The 20,425-nt window shown below is 35.1% G+C and overlaps 4 protein-coding genes and 1 pseudogene across 6 annotated transcripts; 2 read left to right on the plus strand and 3 right to left on the minus strand.

The window, feature by feature from the left end:
• Positions 1-3,057: 3,057 nt before the first annotated feature.
• LOC103837359 (protein COBRA) lies at positions 3,058-5,936 on the minus strand. Its single transcript, XM_009113718.3, has 7 exons — positions 5,623-5,936; positions 5,092-5,171; positions 4,881-5,007; positions 4,478-4,807; positions 4,065-4,224; positions 3,705-3,988; positions 3,058-3,623 (listed from the first exon to the last, which is right to left on the minus strand). The coding sequence occupies exons 1-7, from the start codon at positions 5,723-5,725 to the stop codon at positions 3,331-3,333; spliced, it is 1,377 nt and encodes a 458-aa protein (XP_009111966.2). The 5' UTR covers positions 5,726-5,936; the 3' UTR covers positions 3,058-3,330.
• A 242-nt stretch (positions 5,937-6,178) lies between these two features.
• LOC103837360 (B3 domain-containing protein REM9-like) lies at positions 6,179-10,435 on the plus strand. Of its 2 annotated transcripts, none has more exons than XM_033279740.1 (3): positions 6,179-7,702; positions 8,082-8,480; positions 8,554-10,435. In XM_033279740.1, exons 2-3 carry the CDS (start codon positions 8,082-8,084, stop codon positions 8,941-8,943), a joined length of 789 nt encoding a protein of 262 aa, XP_033135631.1. In that variant the 5' UTR covers positions 6,179-7,702; the 3' UTR covers positions 8,944-10,435. The 2 variants fall into 2 exon arrangements, with proteins under 2 accessions (XP_033135631.1, XP_033135632.1); XM_033279741.1 differs by lacking the exon at positions 6,179-7,702 and having other exon boundaries at positions 8,028-8,480; positions 8,554-8,848; positions 8,940-9,118.
• A 45-nt stretch (positions 10,436-10,480) lies between these two features.
• Positions 10,481-12,084, minus strand: LOC103837480 (annotated as a pseudogene).
• Positions 12,085-14,516: 2,432 nt separating this feature from the next.
• LOC103837362 (F-box protein At2g38590-like) lies at positions 14,517-16,948 on the minus strand. The gene has a single exon (XM_033279121.1). The coding sequence runs from the start codon at positions 16,888-16,890 to the stop codon at positions 15,652-15,654; it is 1,239 nt and encodes a 412-aa protein (XP_033135012.1). The 5' UTR covers positions 16,891-16,948; the 3' UTR covers positions 14,517-15,651.
• Positions 16,949-17,174: 226 nt separating this feature from the next.
• LOC103837363 (nuclear transport factor 2) lies at positions 17,175-20,100 on the plus strand. Of its 2 annotated transcripts, none has more exons than XM_009113722.3 (8): positions 17,175-17,334; positions 17,679-17,858; positions 17,936-18,221; positions 18,296-18,510; positions 18,903-19,083; positions 19,172-19,293; positions 19,389-19,515; positions 19,602-20,100. In XM_009113722.3, exons 2-8 carry the CDS (start codon positions 17,679-17,681, stop codon positions 19,850-19,852), a joined length of 1,362 nt encoding a protein of 453 aa, XP_009111970.1. In that variant the 5' UTR covers positions 17,175-17,334; the 3' UTR covers positions 19,853-20,100. The 2 variants fall into 2 exon arrangements, with proteins under 2 accessions (XP_009111970.1, XP_009111969.1); XM_009113721.3 differs by having other exon boundaries at positions 17,176-17,334; positions 19,386-19,515.
• Positions 20,101-20,425: the final 325 nt, after the last annotated feature.

Genomic DNA, 20,425 nt, shown 5'->3' on the forward strand with positions numbered 1-20,425 from the left:
CCCGAACCCGATAGAACCCGAACCGGTCCCGAACCGAACTTTTATATAACCCGAATGGGGTTGAATTTGATAAACCCGAAAAACCGAAACCCGAATGGATAAAACCGAAACCTGATTGGGACCCCGAATGCCCATGCCTACAACTAATCAAAGCCCCATATTTACGAGTCCATTATCTCTTCCTATTTTTTCTTCTTCTTTAATAACATTGTGACGCCCAATAGATTCGCAATCCAATAATTATCTTTTGTAAGTTACAGCTAAGACAAAAACATTTTGTTATTTTCCTGAAAATCTGATTGAATTTATTTCATTACAAATGATACAAGGAAGAAAACCTTGTGGCATGTTACTAGCACCAGTCCTAACCGCAAATTGATCTGCTACCCGCGCGGATTTAATCTGCTTGAAACCTTTTTTCGCTAGGGCTGGGCAAATAAACCGAACCCGAAAACCCGAATCGAATCTGACCCGATAAAAATAAATCCGAACCTGACATAAAAATCGAATGGATTTTGTTTTATGGTATTTCGGGTTATGAGTATTATCCGAACCGAACCCGAACCGAACCCGAACCGAACCCGAACCGAACCCGAACCTAAATGGATACCCGATAGAACCCGAAACATTCAAAATTTCCAAAAAGAACTTGTACCAAACATGATCTCAATTCCTAATATGTATTCAAAATATATTGAACATCTAAAATAATTATCTATCATATGAAGGTGGCGGTTGAATGTTGAAGTTTTTAGATTTGGGTTTTATTTTTCATTGAATAATGTTTTTCATTTCATGAGAACTTGATTTTCGTTTCATGCTTTCATTTATTTGGTTTTCTTTCGATCAATAACTATGTTTACCTTTCACTTGATTTTGAATGATTACATTTGATGTTCCTTTCTTTTTTTTTGAACCGATTTTATTTATGTTTTGGTTACAAAATAGGTAGAAATCAAGTATTTTAAAACCAAAGAACCGATTTTAGTTACTTTTTGGTTACAAAGTAGATATAAATCAGGTACATTTAAATCGAAGAACCGATTGGGACCCGAACCCGAAAGTACATCGGATTATACCGGTTCTTTGAAGATTTACTAAACCCGATCCGAACCCGATAGAACCCGAATCGGTCCCGAATCGAATTTTTATATAACCCGAATGGGGCTGATTTTGGTAAACCCGAAAAACCGAAACCCGATTGGACTAAACCGAAACCCGATTGAGACTCCGAGTGCCCAGGCCTATTTTTCGCAATATGTTTGTTTTTTTTATCAACGCATTTTTCGCAATATGAAAAGGAGAATTAGGTGGTATGGCTACAAAAAAAACAATATTTAGATTAGTAGCCAAATACCCTAGAATACATCGATACGGAGTGTATTTTATATAATATTACACTTCTAACCTTCAATGCAACCGGCTAAACCTGCAATTTAAATGAAAAAAAAATTATTTAAGAGAGTTAAAATTAAACGTGGTCATCAGAAAGTCACACATTTCTTCTTCTTCTTCCTAACGTCGTACATGGTTTTCATTCCACATTATTGTTATACTATACAATTTATTTTACATTTATTTTGTTATCTGAATCCTAACACCTTTATCTTTCACTTTTGTTTCTCAGGTTACAAATGAAAGATTAGGCTGCCAAGTAGATTGTTCGAAACTGGATTTGAGCCATCTGGTGAATATATTCTCATTTATATGTAATAATACAATGTGTATATAAGTGGAATAGATCGTGTATACGTAAAATGGAAAGACCATTCATGTGAAATGAAATATTTGATCTTTACTATTTGTTGTATTCTATTATAATTGCATAACATAGACATTTCATGATATCATAGACATTTCATGATATTATTTGGAGTTAGCATTAACTTTTTCCATGATATAATATAAATTTTAAAAATTCATCAATATGTACTATACTATTTATCTAGTTCCATTCTATTTAGGTTGAGGGTTTATATTTGGGTTTAGGGTTTATATTTGAGTTTAGGGATTAGTGATTATGGTTTAAGGTTAATTATATAGGGGTTTATGGTAAGATTGTTATATGGTTAATTATTGAGGGGTTTAGGGTGTAGTACTTCTTCTCAAATCTATTTTTCTTTCCATTTTATATAGTATAGGTGATAGTACAAAATATTATATATTATTTTCATATTTTAATTTAATCTAAAATATTTTACATTTAGATTTGGGTTTAGGAATTCAAGTTTAGGGTTTAGTATTTCAGTCTTAAGGTGTGTTGGGTTTAGGGTTAGAGGTGGGTTGGGGTTGAATTACAAGAGTAGTTTTCATTCCATGTTAGATAAAATAGAATAATAGTTCAAAATTTATATATTTATTGTTTTTTGTTGTTTTCCTTAAAATATTGTAACTTTAAATTAAATTTAACATTTGAGTTTGAATTTAGAGACTTGAGTTTATGGTTTAGTATTTAAGTGTGCAGGTTAGGTTTAGAGTTTATAATTCTGTTTCGTATGAAGATATTTTGTTTGTTCTATCTGACGTAGTACTTTTATAAATGGAATACAACACTTACGTAGAATAGTTAACCCGTACGTAGACAATATTAAATTTCAATTTCTCTTGGACATGTGCTCTCGTCGACGTTAATCCTTGGTCCCACTGTCACTGGTAACTTAGAAAGGATAAGGACATAACCGGATAAAATGTGTATGAAATGTTATCAATTTAATAACGTCAAAATCAAAGCTATTTACTTAATGTTGACTCCAAACCTGGCTAGATAGCAAATTCACCCATATGAAAACATGAGTCTGTGTTAAAAAAAAATGTTAAAAAAAAAAAGAAAACATGAGTCTTACCCGTTTGTAATCCTCCTTGAGAAATTTGGGTCAACTAAAGGCCCATTAAGTATTTTTGTAAGCAAATGTTCCTGAAAGGATCAAGCCCATCTATGGATGTTGGATTCATGATTTAGACTCAATTTTCTACGTTTTATTATCATCTTCAAGAATTTGATATTAGTTTTGAAAATTAATACAAAATTTTGATATTAGTCTTCATTGCTGAACTCTATAAAATATATAAACAAATAACATTATCATCTTTTCTTATCAGTCTACAAGTACAGAACCCAACAACTACGAACATAGAGAAAATGAGAACAAAAAAGGAACACAAGGAAGTTTGAAGTTGAAAACTATATACCATAAAAGTATGAAAAGATTAATGATCTTTGGGAAACATAAAGAATCATAAATAGCGTGTACACCACTCCACCGTTCAATCAAACCAACCCTAACCAAACCGGACACAGGATCATCGTCAGTGGCAAAACCCATCAATCTCTTACGCGGAGAAGAAGAAGAAGAAAACAAGAAGAACAGGAAGGAGCACGGAGGCGAAGACAGAGACTTCCGGTCTGAAACCACCGTTGGGAAGAAAAGGGTAAGTGTCAGGAGGCGGCATAACGCAGTTATCTCCATTAAAGTAGATCCTACGAGGAAAAGCCCATCCTTTCTCAAACGAGAACGTTGCTTGATCCTTACGGAACAGAATCTCAGACTGCACATTCCCAAGAGGCCCTGCTTCCGACAAGAAGTCATTATAGAACTTCACTCCCCACAACATAGCCGTATCATCTGCAAAAGAAACATAAAAAGAATCAACCTTTATGATCACCAAGAAGAGAGGGAAGATAAGAACAAAGTTAGTAGTTTTACTTAGTCCTGCGTAAGGAGTGAGAGACTTGTAGTTGAAACTAAAGATCTGAGTGATGTTATCGAAGTTCGGATGTTGTGCCACCATGTTCCACTGTGAGTAGTTTAAACGGTAGTTAAAGTTTGTGATCGTGATCTTCACTCGCCAATACTCTTTGTAGTTCTGCTTCACATGCCAATGCACTCTGATAGGACACAAGTGTCTCGTGCATTGCACTAGTGGTGGTAAGATCGTTCCTTTCTTGGTGGGTGGTGAGACAACAGACGCCAAGTGCGGTGTATCAGGGCTGTGTACAGAGAAAAGGTTTAGACTTTGTGGTTGAAAACAGAACCAGAAGACACAAAGTTTTAGACTTTACTCACTCGAGACAGGCGCCAGACTCTGTTTTGTTGTTTTGGCATCCGCATGCGCATGTTGGACATCCGACAATGGTTTCGTTGTAGAAAGAAGACAAAGAGACGCAGCAAGTGGGTGTTCTTTGAGCAAGGAACTGTGAGTATGTGCATGTAATGTTCCATGTCACTGCAGTAAGTTAAAAACAAGACGGTTAATGTTTTTAAAAATAATTTGGTTTGTAAACAAAATCTAAATTGTGTTTTATTGGTTTTAAAAAAAATATATAAACTGAAATCATAAATAATTATTTCTCATTTAGTTTTAACAATATTTTTAATTTAACTAAGTCTTAGTTAAAATTTGTTTTGTCAATAAATATGTTTATATTTAACACTATAATTTTGATACAATGCTAACATAAATCATTATTGATTCTTACTCATAGCTTGAGTGGTTCTGCGTGTGTCGGTGGTGACAAACTTGGTTGGTCTAACAACCTTAGCTGGACCACAAGTGTAGCCAGGACCAGGGCCCATGAGAGTGAAGTTTCTCGGCACGCGGACGGTTTTGTTTGTGGTTCCAGCAGCACCAACACTGATCTGGAAGGAGCTAGCCGCATTGCCAGGGTCTTGAACCCATGAGTTGAGGACACCGCCTTTGCAGCAATTAGCAATCTGCTGGTTGTAAGGAGTCCCGGGGAGTAAATCTACAACCGTTGGATCTTTCTTACAACAATGTGGTATGTTTCCTTTGTACTTTGAACAATCACCTGTTAAATACATTAATGTTAGAAATTAATTCTCATTTGCAACCAGAACTTTAGATTAATGGTATATGTTCACCTTGTTCGGTTGTTTGTGCTCCGACCATACTCCATATGACTTCTTTCTTGGCCCATTTCCAACCTAATGTCCACCCTGGAGATGGAATGTGTCTGTATTTCTGGAAGTTGAACATGGTAACCACGGCCTAGATGGAACAATTAAACAGTTCAATAATCAAAACCAACAAGCAAGGCTGATTTTTTTTTTTTTTTGTGGTTCTTGAACTTACAACATAGCCATCAGGAGTCCAGCTCATGACATCCCATTTCATTGTAATGTTTCCTTCTGGATCAAGCGCATCATATGCTTCTGCAAATAGATTTTTAAGAATTATATACAAAAAGGTTAGAACTTTGCTCAATTAATATTAGTTTGTAGAAACCAGACATAGACCAAACTGTCTGCATAATTGACAAAAGCATGCAACATCAAGTTTTGTACTTTTTCAGAAAGTTTCTATTTTTAGATCAGAGAAACTTGAAGCTTTCTTTTTATTTCCTGTTATAAACATGATTGACTGATTAAGTAAAAAACATAGGAAGGGATTAATATGGAAATTGAAGTCATAACTTCAGGATCTGAGCTTTCACTAACTGAATTTAACAGAGTATTGTAACAGAGTACTAAAAAAAGCATATTAATACACAATTGTCATTATCTCAATCAAGTTTCAGACTAGATGATTGATAAGATCTCTCTTTAAGATGAAGAAACAGAGCCAAGTAAGCAGATCAAAGTGATAAAGTTAATAAGAAGTCACCTGTTGAAGTTATATAAGACGAAGAAATCAAGAAGACGACCAACACAGCCAAGAAACTCATTTTGGAGACTACAGAGGTAGATCTGGAGACAGAAGACTCCATGTTTGTTATTGCTCTGTTGGTCAGACAAGAACCAGAGACAAAGATTGTTCCAGATCCCTTAGATGGGTCTGGTTTGAATTTAAGACCAGACAATCTCGGAGGAAGATGCTTTGCTTGAAGGATAAGTGGACTTATAGAGAGAGAGATAGCAGCAAGATTTTTCCAGCTTTGCAAATGGGGAAGGAGAAGCACTGAAGGATATGGGATCTGGCTGGCTAGTGGCTGCTGTTGTATATTTTGAGCTGAGAATAGTGATTTGACCCTTTTACCCTTCTATCATTTGGAGTAAATGACAAATGATTTCCATTTAAAGAAATACGACAACGCATTTAAAAACTAACTGCTAAGAGCAAGAGCATTAGAGGTTTAAGAGGAAGGTTCACACGTTTTACGAAAAAAAAAAATATTAAAAAAAGTAAAAGTGATGAACTCGCCCCTTTTCACCTCTTCTGCATGATACCATCTCTCCTAAAATTCATCACTGTAGCACGGGTCCCACAACACGTGGCGGTCCGCGATTGGTCAATTTTTTTTTTTTAAAAAAAAAAAATCAAAATGAAAAAAATAAAAAATTTAATAATAAAAAATTAAGAAGATGAACCTCAAAGGGGATTCACTGATGCTCATGCTCTAAGCTAATATTGCTGTACATTTAAAATTTGCAATAATATTTTATAGACTGACAAAATTCTTCTTTGAAAGTACGATTGTTCTGTAAAGATTTAATCACATGTAAATATAAACAAAAATATAAAATTTGAAGCAATAAGAACGTAGATCAAATTACGTTCGGTTAAGTACAAATTGTACAATAATTTCTTGAATTAAAACTCTTAACCGAATAAAAAGATCTGTGAAAGTTTTGGGTATTCCTTTTCTTTTCTTATCACGATGAAGTTTTTGTGTGTTCATGAATGGAAAAGGGCTTTAGTGTAATTGTCATGGGAAGTTAGTTTAATAACAGAAGGTATTACCGAAGAGGACAGCTTTAGAGGAACGTGGGCCACTGACAGTGTTTTAGGCTGTCGGTGGAGAAAACAAAAAAAACATGTAATATGACAGATTTCGATTATTCAGTTATTTTTAATCATATATTTACCTATGTTTTCCAAAATTTAAACCCTTATAATTGTATTGCCAACCGAGAGAAAGTAATTAATTTGTAAAATGATATTATAGGTGGTTTACAAACTTGAAATTCATATTACTTATATTATTGAAATATTGACATTTAAATAAAACGAGTCGGCCAATATATCAATTTTTAGATGTTTTCCTAACAAACAACAATATATCAATTTAGTTTTTACAGAATCAAATGATTCTTTTTTTTTTTTTTTTTTTTTTTTGTGACCGACTATAACGATGATACACAATTGACCATTTCATATTTTCTCCAACATGATGTTCACGTTAAGGACCTTAAAGTCTCGAAATTAGCCATTCGATGTATGAGACAATAGAGGGTTAGTAAACAATCTTTGTCAATACGTGGAAACGATGAGACTACCACTCCAAATTATTAAATTCATATCATATTAATACGTACATCGCTAACCCACAAGGGGGTCTCTATTACTAAGTGTTGGTTTACTTTTGTAGTATTCGTTCGTTCGTTCTCGTTTTGTTTATTGGATGACACCTTAGACCATGCGCATTGAGGTATCATGCGGGGTTCACGGGCTCGAGTTCATAGGCCCAATTGATTAAAAACACATAAAAAAAGGGTTTGTTTCGCCGAACCGGGCCTTACGGGTGAACTCGTAAGGGGCGGGTTCACGCCACGTGTCCTCCTCTCAGTGGCTTCTCCTTTCCGCGTTGGCGAGAGAGAAAGAAGGGTCTCGGCGTCTTGATTCATTTCTCTCATCTCCGTAAAAGCTAGGGTTTTTTTCTCTCTGAGGCGATTCTCTGTGCGACCTCCATCTCCGGCGGTATTCTCCAGCAAATCCACTCTGGTTTCTCTTCTCCACCTCTTAGGTGAGTATTGAGTTGAACGGTAGAATTCTCCACCTCCTCTCCATCTTTTTGTGTTTCGGTTTTAAATCGATTTGGGGATTTTTTGTTTGAGGGTTTCAAAATCGATAGAGGGTTTTCGATTAATTGATGTAAATCGGCATGCTCGTTTCATTAGGGTTAGTTTCTGTGAAATTTCAAATCGATAGAGGGGTTTAGAGGTTATATTCACTTCAGTTAGTAACTAAGTAGTGGCTCGTAGTAATGACCAAAGCGTAAACTCGTTGGTTCTTGGTTAGATTTCTAGTCGGAATAGAGTCGTTGTTACCTTGGCCATACGATTGGAACATGTCTTTCTCATCTTCTTTGTTTCTTACATGTAATTGGAACTCGATTGTTGCAGATGGAAACTCCCCGAGAACCTCATTTCTTCAAGCCTCTTCTTCCTGGTTTTCACAGTGGCGTGGCAATACCACTTGACTTCTACTCAAAACACATACAAGGGGCTGAGATCAATAAACCATGGAAGCTAAGATCGGACGCTTCGGATCAAATTTGGGAGGTGATCCGAGAAGGCAGGACACTCACCAAAGGTTGGAAAGAGTTCACCGAAGCACATGATCTTCGAATCGGTGACATTGTCATCTTCAAACACGAAGGAGACATGGTCTTTCATGTGACTCCTTTTGGTCCTAGCTGTTGTGAGATTCTGTGGTCCGACGCGGATGATGCTCCTACTTTCTCATACGACTACTGCTTCTTGGCTGAGGTTACTCCTACAAATCAAAAGGACGACAAAATGGTGAGTAAAATTTAGTTATTTATTGTGTGATTCTAGTACTGCTTCTTGGCTGATGTTATGTATGTGTTTGTAGTTTCTTCCTGTGGAAGCTATGAGGTGTGGTGCTTTGAACCAACAATGCAAAGAGGTCAAACTTGTCAACAAGGAGGGAAAGTCATGGACTGCACGCTTCGGATTTAGCGAATCAGACGGCGTATATTACATCAGCAGAGGGTGGAGAAAGTTCTGTCGTGATAACAGATGCACCAACGGAGATTTGTTTGTGTTCAACGTGGTTAGAGACGGGACGACAACTCCATTACTGTGTGTATGTCCGGAAAGGAAGGAGTGTACTGAACTACTGATCAAGCACTTCAGCAGAATCGATGGTAAGTCTTCTCATTTGACTTGTTTGTGTTGTCTACATCTTCAATGTTACTACTTTGCTTCTGCTTTAACTTGTGTTCTCTTCTTCTACAGGTAGCATTGCTTCTACCTCACGAAATTAGATGGCTCTTTTACGGTCTTTCCTCTCTATCATCTTAACTTGTTTCCTTTTGTTTCATTAGCAACTTATCAACTTATGTATTTCGGTTTGTAAAACTTGAATGGTTTTTCTATGTGAACTTTTATCCTAAGTTAAACATTCTCGAACTTAATTCCTTTGTTGAATGCGTAGACTGATCATCGAACAAAATGTTTCTATGAATTGAATTTAAGTTAAGAAACAACATAAACTCCAAAACTCTAACATAGCTTTTCTACATCTGAAAACACAAACTAAAATATTATAACATATCTCAAAACCAAAACTTAAACTCCAAAACTAAAACATAGGTTGAATAAAGTGTTTTCATAAATTTTATAATATATTTTAATATTTTATTCATGTATTCTGAATAATTTTAAATTTAAAAAAAAATAAAAAATATTATTATTTTATTCCTATGAACTCTTTCTTCGGGTTCACTAATGCAGAAAACAACAAATTCGGGTTCATAACTGTTTATGGACCCACAAAAAAATATTAAAAAAATTTGGTGAACCCCAAAGTGGGGTTCACCAATGCTCATGCTCTTATATTACACGGACAAGTAAAAGTTCTTATATTGCCGACACTATCACCTACCAAGAAACTACATATTAATCACTTTGTTGACAAAAAATACTAATCAACTTTACTCCCAAAATTTACTTTAGAAACTTCATTTAGTTTTTGTGAAGAACTACATTATGGAATCATTATATGTGAATTTGTTTTATAATTCACATATGTTGTAAATAATTAATTATTATACATAATAAAAATACAGATTATATAATGATATAATTAACGATTTATCAATGTTTAAAAATCATTTTAGTTTGGTTTAGTTGATTTGAAAAAGGAAGTTTAAGATGATTAGAATGATTATTGTCTACAGGTAAGCCAAATATAGATTGTAAAATGATATAATTAACTATTTATCAATGTTTTTTTTTAAATCATTTAGTTTGGTTTAGTTGATTTGAAAAAGGAAGTTTAAGTTGATTAGAATGATTATTTTCTACAGGTAAGCCAAATATCCGAAATAAAGTTGTTAAGCCACACCGGCTGGTTGACCAAAATATTCTTAGTCTATATAGTCTTTGAAACCGGATTAGTGCCTTTCTGTTCGGTTTATATTTAACCAAACCAAAACTCCAAATAGGTTAATCATACTTCAAACTCAAGCAACTAAGTTCCAGGACTTTGAAAGTTGCACTTGTCTACAGAACTCTCAACATAATCTCACACAACCCTAAAATAATAACTTTTTATACGTTTATAGAACGGAGTCCTTTTAGAACTCACAACATAATCTCCGTCACCACAATCTCTCACAGACAATCTTTAATGACACGGAAGAGTTTATAATCTCTACAGATAAAGCAAACAACGAGATTGTTACGTGGAACGCACGAATCATTCTTTGTTACTTGTGGAACAAGAGATATATCAGTTCAGTTCTGGAATGAAGCCGTCTAGAATACACTGTAAATCAATCCAAGTAGCTAGTGTTTTTTTATTTTCGCTTAAAACATAAACCATACATGAAAAATACAAAACAACATAAAATTCTGGAGATAAACTCGCTTATGAGATTTTTTCCTTTAGATATTTGAGGTGTTCATGTTGCCTTGTGGAAGACGCAAGCAATGTTCCATGTCACTAAATAAGAACAAAAACAAACAAACCAAGGTGAGTTCAAAAATCAGAATTACAGGTTTGTATATGTTGGGAAACTTACTCAAGGCACTAGTGGTTCTCTTTAAGTCAGAGGTTATAAACTTCGTCCGCATAACGTTCTTGGTCGTCGGTCCACAAATATACTGCTGTTTAGGTGCTCAGCCATCCGAACAGTACTGTTTGAGGTACCAGCAGCACCAACGGTGATCTGGAATGAACTTGCTAAACCGGGTTTCAAAACACCGCCTTTGCAGCGGTTTGAGATCTGCTGGTTGTAAGGAGTACCAGGAAGCAAATCAATGACTGTTGGTTTAAGAACACATGATTTAGGGATGTTTCCTTTGTACATTGAACAATCTCCTTGCTCTGTGGTTTGTGCACCAGCCATGCTCCATATCTGATATCACCTCTTTTTTGGCCCATCTCCAGCTCATTTTCCATCCAGGTGAAGGAATTGAACGTTGTTTCTGGTTGTTGTAAGCTGTAACCACGGCCTGAGGAAACACAAAGATGATTCAGAGGTTCATGTTCAAAGAAGATTTTGTTAAGACTTACAATGTAGCCATCAGGGGTCCAGTTCATGAGATCCCATTTGATTGTGATGTTTCCTTTGTTGCTGGTGAGCGCTCCTGTAGATAAGACTTCATAAGTTTTTGGAAGAGACAAGTAGAGAAATGGAGAGAGATCTTCTTGTTCTTTATATTCAGAGATTTACCTGAAGAAATGAAACAGGAAAAAGAAACTAAGAGCAGGATGATAATGCTGGAGAAGAGAGACTCCACTCTTGTGGTTACAATGGAGAAAGAGCGAGAGAGAGTTTTATAAGAAGAAAGATGTAGGAGTCGAATTTGACTTCATGCATGTGGAATGCTATTCTTGTGGTTTCAATGAAGATACAATGAGTGATAGGGGGAGAGTTTTCTAAGAAGAAAGATCTATGCATAGACTTTGACTTTGACTTCATTAGCTGTATTTTTGTATCACGTTGAAATGCAATTAACATATCGACGAAGACTCGACAAGTCAGTTCAACTTGGAAGTACACGAGAAGCACAATCAGATAACCAAGGAAAATTAAGTAACTTAAGCTAACCATGAAAGGTGTGTAAAGTTACATTGGGTTGAGCCAAAAATATTATTGGGCGGGGTACCTTCTCACAAAATAATAACAAGGTATAAGAACAAAGACTGTTTTGAACCATATACCTTTAAAGAGATATATATCAGATGTTGAAGAAGATCATCAACATCACGTTCTCCGTCTCATCTTATTATGCGGTTTCTTAACAAACTTCGTTGCTCTTCTTTAAAAAAAAACCGTGGATCAACTCTGTACTTCTTAGAATTAACATCAATTTCTCTCATTGCCGCTTCTTTGTACAAACCGTTACCTCTAGTTAGCTGGTTTGAACCCATCAGCTTTTATAATTTTGAACACAATCTTCGCAAGTTGTTCAAGCCTTTCAATCCCACACAATATCTTTTGAAACCTATAATACTCTTTCTTATCCAACAACTTACTATATAACCTGCTGATTTCATCTTATCGATCATTTCATCTCCTTCACCGATTTAGAGAGTGGAAAAGATAGAATAGGAAAAAATCATGAGTAATTGGGCTTCAACCCTGGTTAGCCCATTTCATAAAATGAAATTAAGAAAAACGATGACATTAACTTCAATAACGTTAGGGGATGTAGCTCATATGGTAGAGCGCTCGCTTCGCTTCGCATCTCCATTATTCATTGTTTTGTTTTTTTGGTAAGTCAGTTTTATGACATCACAAATACAGAACAACCGCATCCACAACGCATTTCAGCTGAAACCGACTCTACCACAGCCATCGCCATGAGTTCTCCAACAAAGATGGTTCATACACAAGCTTCGTCCTCTCCTTACTCCGGAAGAGCCTGCCAAGACTGTTCCGGATTGTGGTCTCCTTGACATGTATGATCCCTTACTAGACAGCTTTCAACCAACATCTGTGAAACTAGACTGTGTATGATGCCTCAAAAGATCATTCATTTTGAAAGAAATAACCAAAGTGTGGTGATGATAAACAAGCTCTAAGTGAGTCAGACATGACAGCTGGGGGTTAGTGTTCCCTCCAACAAACCACTTGAGGTTGAAGAAAACAACACATGAAAGTAATGTTGTTCGACATTTTTGTCTGGTCTGAAAACACTGAATGTTTATCTTTCGGTTGTGCTTCTTACAACGATGAAGTCACTGTGGTTCTTCTCGTAATCTTCAAACTTCATAACACTTTTTGTACACAGGAATCCATTGGACAAAGCCCCTTTTTATATCATTAGTTATGGAGTATTTGAATCAAAATTTGAATAATCCCCTATATATTAATTGAGAAACATTTGAAAAGATGTAACCTCAATTTTGTATTAATTAAAAGAGGCCCCAATGCATAGGTGGCACTCAATTAGGTAGTCAATTACATTCAATTGAAAAATAAGTAGGTCCATATTCGATTTTTATATGTTGTTAGATACATAAGCTGGTCAAACTATATGATATAATGATATGATATGCTATTTTCTTTCCTTAAATAAAACCTACGAAATTACCATAAATGACTAATATATATATGACAATTAATGATTTTAATAATAAAGATTTGATAACAATTTATATCTCCTCCATCATTTTTTGTTTAATTTTATATTATTAAAATAAATTAAACAATCAAATTAGCTATAAAGGTAAAATTTAGATTTTTTCGTATATGTTATATTTTGGATTTTTAAAAACGACAATAAATGACTAAAACTATTAAAATTATTATGTTAAAAATTAATGATCAATGGTTTAACATTTTTATTATAAGAAGATACACATGATTTTAAAACCATATGAGTAAAAAATATCATTTAATAATAAAATAAATATATATATAGATTAAACACTATATACCATAAGATTACATAAATATTTTAATATTAAAACTTTCAATGAATTTTCAAGAACATTTATAAATTATAAACTTATTAAAGATTTCAGATTAAAATTTTTGTTATCGATGATTTAAATATTTTGTTATAAAACGATATGAATGATCATAGAACCGTATGATTATAAATTCTTATTTAATAAATAACTATATAAAATATACTATTCTTAGAAAATAGGTTGGTCCATCTTAACTTATATTACACTTTTTATTAAACTAACTATCGAATTGATAAATAACGTACCAAAAAATGTTTTGTACTTTCCTTAAATAAAAGCTATGAAATTACCTAATATGATTAACGTATATGTGAAAATTAATTATTATGAATAATAAATATTTGATAACAATTTTTGTATCTTAGTTGTTAGATACATAAGCTGGTCAAACTATATGATATAATGATATGATATGCTATTTTCTTTCCTTAAATAAAACCTACGGAATTACCATAGATGACTAATATATATATGACAATTAATGAAATTACCTAATATGATTAACGTATATATGAAAATTAATTATTATGAATAATAAATATTTGATAACAATTTTGGTATCTTAGTTCTTTTTTTTTAATTTTTTTATTATTGAAAGATATTAAAAAAATCACATTAAATATATAATAAAATCATTTATATTTTTTCTTATATGTTATATTTTGAATTTTTCAAAACGTCTATATATTATTAGAAATTTGAAGATTCCCACTCTGAAAATTTTGTGATCAATAGATTATTTTTTTTGTTATAATAAGTTACAAATGATCATAAAATATAACGCATATGAATTTTTATTTAATAAATATTCAAACTAAATAATATATATATATAAATACTAATGATTTAAAGCAATAAGATTGGCTGATCAATTTAGTCGTCCAGTTGAAATCTTTCAAAAATATGTGAAAGACTAAAGTCAAAGTAAATATAGATTTAGAATAGTAATTATATTTTACTAACCGAAATACCGAAAAAATCGAGCCGAACCGAAACCAACCCGATATCCGGATTGAACACCCCTAATCCAAATGAAGCCAAACTATTGTTTCATTCTCCAAAATATAATAAAAATAATAACTTAATCCCGCGCAAGGCGCGGGTCCTATCCTAGTTGAATTTAATAGATGTGATGCCTACAAGCGAAAGGCCGCGAGTTCGATTCTCGCCGCGGGCTTAAAACAAGAGAGGTTTTTCTTTTTTTTCATTTTTATTAGTCCCGATGTGACCTCTTCATCTTCGCGTAGGTAGACAAAAATACGGTCCAAATTATGTTTTTCTCGAAAAGAAAAAGTTTGGGATCCAAATAAGTTTTGCATTATCTGTTACTCCTTGTGTTCTATAATATAAGATTTTAGTTTTTATATGAAAAATTGGTAAAACGAATTTTTACCTCCTTCTGTTCTCTCACTAACAACGAAAATATATTCCCAAGTTATCTCTTAGTTTTTATATGAAAAATTGGTAAAACGAAAGGGACAAATAAGATCTCTTAGCATTTTAATGGGTCAAATGGAAGAAAGATGATTGTCCTTGATTACTGTATATAATGGGATAACTAGATACATAAAAAACCTCTGTTTCGCTTGTAAGAACGCACGAAGCTGTTTCATCACACGATTCATGATCATTATTACTCCCACCAAAGAAATAGATTTCAGTTTAAACAGCTTCCTCTATTAATACTTGTACTAATCTGAACTACCCGAAACTGCGATAACGTAAACAAAGATTTTTTCTTAGTTATGCCCACAAGCTAAGAGATGGACATACGTTTATATATATAGGAAACTCCAAAACCTAAGCAACAAGAAATGATAGTTAAACCAAAAAACTCATATCAAAATCTAAAAAAGAAAGAAAACGATTACATATCAAAATGGAAAACCAACACTAAAACGACATCTTAATAAAGACACGCAGCATCGAAAGAGCTAAAAGAGTAAATGAAAGACATAGTTGAAATACTAATTAAGCATCTCGTTTATTCTCTCCTTTTGCCTTCCTCCTGCATGCAGATTACCAAAACTTGCTACGCTTTTTAAATGCAACAAGTCTCGAAATGTTTTGATCACATCGTTGCTTTTCTAAGTCACTTTGTTCTTTCCTTTTAGTTCCTGAAGCAGGTTGCTTGATTTGCACTAGACTTGGAACATAAGAGCACGCATTTGCCCCACGTGCACACTGTATGTCTATTTCTAAACATTCTACGAGTTTCAGTTTTTTTAAGTATCCAGCCTCTCCAACAATGTTAAATGTTGTTATGGAGAGGTCTGTTACAAAACCCATGGCGACTTTATTCTCCTCCTCAACGAAGAAACCATTACATGTAATCAGAGGGGCAAGATCCGGTTCCAGCACTCTCAAGAACTTGCTCCACAACACATTTTCTGCCTCAATCTTAGTAGTAATCCATATCTCAAACTCCATTGGACCTGCTTCGTTGTGCGTAAGTAAAACCGCAAGCTTCTCTTCTCTAACACATGATAAAGTCACATAGTCACAATACCCAGCGTCAAACGGCAGACGCAGAAGAGGACCAAAACTCTCACTTGTAAAATCGAAACAGATTATGTGATCGTTAAGCACGTCTCCTTCTCTCTTCCTTTGTGAAGCAGGCCAGTAAGTGTTTCCTTTGAGACACACTCCATGGCAAAATTGTATACGCCAGTGTGGAGTGACATCAAGAGTCTTCCATGAGCTAGAGTCGAAATCATAAATCTCATACCATAAAAATTCGTCTCTGGTCGCATAGTCAACGTATCGATCTATAAACCTCAAGAATTTGTAACTACGACAAGAGCCCTTGTCCTCATATCCGAGAGCATAACTGAACATGTTATATCCATATGAGGGGCATCTACATTCTATCGACCTTGTTTGACCCCAATACGGATTCCAAACGATAACTTTGGTAGCATCATCTTTCAAGACGCATAACAATAAACCGTCACAGTGGAAAACTTTAGATATCTTTATTTGTTGGTTAAGCTTACCTTTCCACTCTACAATTGGATCTTCATTGTCCACGAGAAGGACCCTCATGAGATATAGATCGTAATCTATCCAGGCGACCATCATAGACTCCCCTTCCCTTATTTCACTTAGTTTATCGATGTGCATCTTTGAAAAGCTCCGACTCTTGGATAAAGTGTCCCATTGTTTGCAAGTTAATCGCACTTCTCTCATATATTTAAAGGGGATCTTTGAGAGAATCTCCTCTACCAAATTTGTTGGAAGATCGAATATCTTCGTCATTGTTTCAGTCTGCAACAATAATTTTTTTTGTTTGTCACGTTTGATCCCTTGTTCCTCGGAATCTCTATATATATATAACAATTTAATACTCCAAACCCTACAAACACTAGGAACCCAAGTAACGATTCGAGAAAAACTCTAAAATTAATAATATCACGAATATTATATTTTATTAATTTTTACTTTTATTATAAATTCATTGCAAGAACGCTAGAAACTAAACCTAAAGCCCATAATGGACTTGATTAGTGGGCCTAACTGAACTTTAAGTCTTAGTGGGCCGAACAGAACAGAACTGAACTGAACTAAACTAAACTCCGTACTAGTAGTTATGTTCCTTCTCACACTCTCTCTCCCCGTCTGTCGCTGTCTCTCTCGTCCTTCCTCTGTTTCTCCTGCAACAACAGATCTCTTTTTTGTCCTCTCTCTCCCCCTCAGATCACTGTAAGTACAAACTACACTTCCTTCCTTCCTTCTTTCGATCTCTTCCTTTTGACTCCTTCTTAGAAACCTTAATCTCCCTCTTAATCTAAGCTTGATTGATCTGACCCATTCCTTCATTTACTTCTCTTCTCGATTAATTTATTACAACCATTAAAGAGTTTAGTGTCGTTCTTGTAAAAATGATCTCTTTTTTCACTCTAGGGTTTTGTGTTTGTGTGAGAGAGAGAGAGAGAGAGAGAGCTTACTTTCATCTAGAACAGTGAAATCTTGAACAGATCGTTGACTTTTAATCATCATTTATGTTAATTAATCGAAAGAATATCACTTTTTGTTATTGAGTGTAGATGGCACAGCAGGAAGCTAGCACTTCCCCTGGTGCTGAGGTTGTAGGCCGTGCCTTTGTGGAGCAATACTATCACATTCTTCACCAATCTCCCGGTTTAGTCCACCGGTTCTATCAAGATTCCAGCTTGTTAACCCGTCCTGATGTTACCGGTACTGTGACCACTGTCACAACTATGCAAGTGAGATTCTTCTATGCTCTTAACTTTATAAAGTCTTCAACTTTGATCTAACATTGGTTTATACTTTGAGTGTTTAGGCGATCAATGATAAGATCATGTCGTTGAACTATGAAGACTACACGGCGGAGATAGACACTGCAGATGCTCAGGAGTCTCATGAGAGAGGGGTTATTGTGTTGGTAACCGGACGCTTAACCGGGAAGGATAATGTGAGGAAGAAGTTCAGCCAAACATTCTTCTTGGCTCCACAGGACAAGGGGTACTTTGTCTTAAACGATGTGTTTCGTTTCCTTGAGGAGAAAGATGTGAGTACACAAGCCAGGTCTGTCACCATCAAGGATGTTCAGGCTCCTGTTGAACCAGGTACGGTGAAAAGATCCAAGTCCTTGTTTTTTTTTTGTTTCTTACCACAGAACACTCATTTGGTGTGTTGTCAGAAAGTGTTATTGTTAGTCATGAGGCTGAGGTTGAGCCAGAGCCAGTTGCTACTATTGAGGAGGAAGATGTTGAGAATGTGGCGGAGGTGTATGATCCTTGTGAGAAAGATGAAGGAGTTGTTGTTGACGTTGAGCCAATAGACCCTCCAGCTCAAATAATTCACAGTGAGATTCTATCAGTGTCTAATGGAGATCCTCCTACCTATGCTTCAATCGTGAGTCTTTAACTGCTTAATAACTGGTTTTCTCATTATCTTTCATTTGTTTGTAGCATGGTTCTAAAAATCGGTCTAGGCAGTTCGGTCCTAACCGAAACAACTGATATAAACGATTCAAATCGGTTTAAACTGTTCTAAATCGGTTAAAATGATTTAAATAGATCTAAATTAGTCTTGATTCGTTAAATTAAGCAATAATGTTAATAAAATTTCACAAATTCGTCTTTTTTTTTTTTTTGTATATCTAACTTTGATAATGCTCCAAAATAGTCTTATATTTAAACCCAAAAACTAAAATATCTTATATAAATGTTAAATAAATAAATAAAATCAATAATGTGTCCTCCTATTGGTAGTGAATGTTGCAAGTCTTTGTGTGATACAAACAGCTCAAACTGATGAAAAGCAGTCCAGCACCACCATCACTAGTTGCTCGGAACAAACCAAGAGCAGCAGCTCCAGTCAGAACCAACCAGAAGCCAGCTCCTCCACCTGCTGGGCATGCAGCAGCTCCCAATGATTCTTCAGGTCTTGAGAATGTTCAAAACAGTAGCAATGTTGATGTGGAAGGTCGGTAACTTCTTTGCATTTTGCTGTTTGAATAACAATCCTTGGTTATTGATATCTTCTTGGCTGTTCTGTCTACTTGTTATTACAGATGATGGTCACTCGATTTATGTCCGGAACTTACCTTTTGACACCACGCCAACACAACTTGAAGAGGTGTTCAAGAGCTTTGGTGATGTTAAGCACGAGGGGATTCAAGTCAGAAGCAATAAGGTTTTGATATATATAAATTAATCTATAATCTTCTCCAAGTGTAACTTAACTGGTTACCTTCCTTACACGTTTGTTTGTGATCTCTCTCTCAGCAGCAAGGTTTCTGTTTTGGTTTTGTGGAGTTCGAAACGTCCAGCGGAAAGCAAAGCGCGCTTGAGGCCTCACCGATTACAATTGGTGATCGTCAAGTTGTTTTGGAGGAGAAGAAAACAAACAGTCGAGGTAACAAACAAACATGAGAGAGACAAGGATGGTATAGTGAAGGAGTTTTGTTGTGTATGTGAAAGATGGTTTGTAATGTTTTGTAGGAGGTAACAATGGAGGTGGTAGAGGAAGGTACTTTGGAGGAAGAGGAAGCTTCAGGAACGAGAGTTTCAAAGGAGGACGTGGTGGTGGTGTAGGAGGAGGAGGAGGAAGAGGATGGTACGGAAGAGGTGAGTTTTCAGGTAGACCAAACCCGCGGAATGGAGGAGAAGGTTACCAGAGAGTTCCTCAAAACGGAGGTGGTGGAAGAGGAGGAGGACGTGGCGGGCCTCGCGGTGGTGGTGTTTCATCTTGAATTTGCAGCTAATGTGCACCAGCATAAGAGAGTAGTTTTAATTTTTTGTTTTTGCATTGTTTTGTTCTTCTCTTTTGGCCTTACTACTTGAGTTGAGTTTGATGTTTCAAGTCGTTTTGGCTGTTTTTTGGTGGGTTTAGTTTCTTGATATTCTTTTTTTTTTTTGTATTTTCATCGCTTTAAATCCTTCTTTGGAGACTTTATAAACATTCAATTATCATAAGAAATCATTTAAAGAGTTCTTCCCACTCTGTGGATGTAACCCTATGACAAAACTTAGAAGATGAATGTGTGTTTTCAATATCATTGATCCCAACCATGATAAACATGGCTAACCTTTGAGTGAACTTATTAAATGCTCCCAGTCTCTTTGACTGTGAATATTTGGAAGAGAATGAGTTCTTTAGAATTGGATTACATCACAAAGAGACCAGGTGTTGCAATCTATGAAACAACATAACAGACTTAGCTACTAGAATCACAATCACTCAAATGCAGACGCTCAAACAAACGACCCAAGAGGAATAGTTCGTTGCATCCTGCATGTACCTAGTCCTAACTACATCCATATTT

This window comes from Brassica rapa, chromosome A09 (genome assembly GCF_000309985.2).
Source record: "Brassica rapa cultivar Chiifu-401-42 chromosome A09, CAAS_Brap_v3.01, whole genome shotgun sequence".
NCBI lineage: Eukaryota > Viridiplantae > Streptophyta > Magnoliopsida > Brassicales > Brassicaceae > Brassica > Brassica rapa.